At 49.8% G+C, this 1,704-nt stretch overlaps 1 protein-coding gene across 1 annotated transcript in view; it reads left to right on the top strand.

Moving 5' to 3' along the window:
* TRAF3IP1 (TNF receptor-associated factor 3 interacting protein 1) overlaps nucleotides 1–1,704 on the top strand; it is a 58,777-nt gene that overhangs the window by 9,489 nt on the left and 47,584 nt on the right. Inside the window, exon 2 of the mRNA XM_009320839.1 lies at nucleotides 1,198–1,267. Coding sequence (XP_009319114.1) covers nucleotides 1,198–1,267 — 70 coding nt within the window. The remainder of the gene's footprint in view (nucleotides 1–1,197; nucleotides 1,268–1,704) is intronic.

Below are 1,704 nucleotides of genomic sequence, written 5' to 3'. Positions count from 1 at the left end.
TGGGCCTTGAATATTTGGCCAGCAATATGTACCATGGTGCTGTCTTGCTGCTTTCCGGGCTATGTCTGCAAATAAGTTCTGCTGTATTAAGTCAAACTAGTGGCTGGAAAGGTCAGAGTCCCTTCCTCTGGGAGGAGGCAAAACCTTGGAGGAAAAGGCAGTGTGTGTTGATGTCTACTCCTGCTTGTGATGCTGGTGAAGTGCTCAAAACAGTAAGATTCTCTGCCACCCTTTTGGTGTTAGGATGGCTTTTGGCACATGTTGGAAGTCTGTGAATCTTCTCTTGATCCATTTGGTATGCTGCTTTGTCTCTCATTGATGCTGTGTGGTCAGCTGAATTTCCTACTGACATCTTTAGGAGGATTGGTCTCAGCTTGCCCAACGTCTGTGAACAATTCTAGTCCAAGGTCCTCAAAAAGACTAGGTCTCCAGACTAAACTTAAAGCTATCTGTTTTACAGTCTTCTTTCAATTCCAATGCCTCCCTTTTGGTCCACAGGGATTTGTGGAGACTTTGTGGGTTGCTAGCTTTCGGTTCTTCAGTTAAATTGAGCTGTGCTTCCTCGGGGTATTGTCTCCTCAGCAAAATGTGCATGCCAAAGGTCAAATTTAACAAACCCCCTGAGATTCCTTCTCAGGCATCTCAGATGCTTCATGGAGAGCTGGTGGCAGAAATCCAGATAAACCATATGATTCCAAAATAAACAATCCTCTTCCCCAGAGCAGCTTCTTCCCACTCTTCTTGCTTCCTCTGCGACATCTTCCGACGCCCTTGGACGTAGAAGCTGTCAACACCTCCTCTTCTTCCCAGGCTCACCAGATCCTGTAGTCACAGCCTGTCTGGGAACCTCATCAACCCACCAGTGTGTCGGGCTGGGGGAAGGCAGAAATTGCTTCCCTGCAACCACCTGCTCTCAGGAGCCCAGGTGTAATTACCCTGTCAGCATAGAAGCTGTTTGCTTCCCTTCCTCTGCTGAAAAAATAACCTCTTTCCTTGCCTGAACTGATACCAGATAAATGTGCTTTGTAACATGTCTCTCTTTGTTCCTAAATCTGATTCATGTTTACCAAGGCAGGCAAGCTGGAGCTGTAAGCTGAAGCATGGCAGCACAGCCCCCATGCAGCCCTGTTGAAGTTCAGCTTTCAAACATTAATGGTCACAACTGGCCAAGCAGAAAAGCGGTATTTTCTTTTTCAGGTTCCCAAACCTCGCCAGGGAGATGGGCAGCGATGTGGAGGCTGGGGCACAGCCAGGTTTTTGCTTGTTGGTGAGGGCTCTGATGGGGCGAGGATGAAGCGGGTTGCAGGGAGCGTGTAGTACACTGCCTGGCAGGAAGGGGCCTGCAGGAGATGAGGACGGTGCTGAGGGTCTTGTGCTGTTCTTTAATGGCCGTGGCCTGGCTTTGCTAGGGAGCGTGACATGGGATCGGGCAATCTGGGCATTGGCTCCTTCTCTCCCATCTGTCACTCTTTCTTTATTTCAAGAAAAAAAAAAAAACCCCAAACCAAGCCAAAAGTTACAGTTGAAGTTTCTGAGCACTGTTTACCTGCTGATTATTCAAACAAGGGGCTGGGGTGTGACTAGTTCTGTGGGACAAGAGGTCTTGGGGCTGGTTCCAGGGACTCTTCCCTCAGGCACAGGGCGGGGGAGGGCAGGGCCGAACCAGGCCGCCGGGTCGGTTGCTAGGGCCGCGTTGAGCCTAGC

The sequence above is a fragment of the Pygoscelis adeliae genome, unplaced genomic scaffold, assembly GCF_000699105.1.
Source record: "Pygoscelis adeliae isolate BGI_AS28 unplaced genomic scaffold, ASM69910v1 Scaffold63, whole genome shotgun sequence".
In the NCBI taxonomy this organism is placed as follows: domain Eukaryota; kingdom Metazoa; phylum Chordata; class Aves; order Sphenisciformes; family Spheniscidae; genus Pygoscelis; species Pygoscelis adeliae.
Note: the sequence above shows the minus strand (reverse complement) of the source record. Positions and strands in the feature narration are given on the sequence as shown.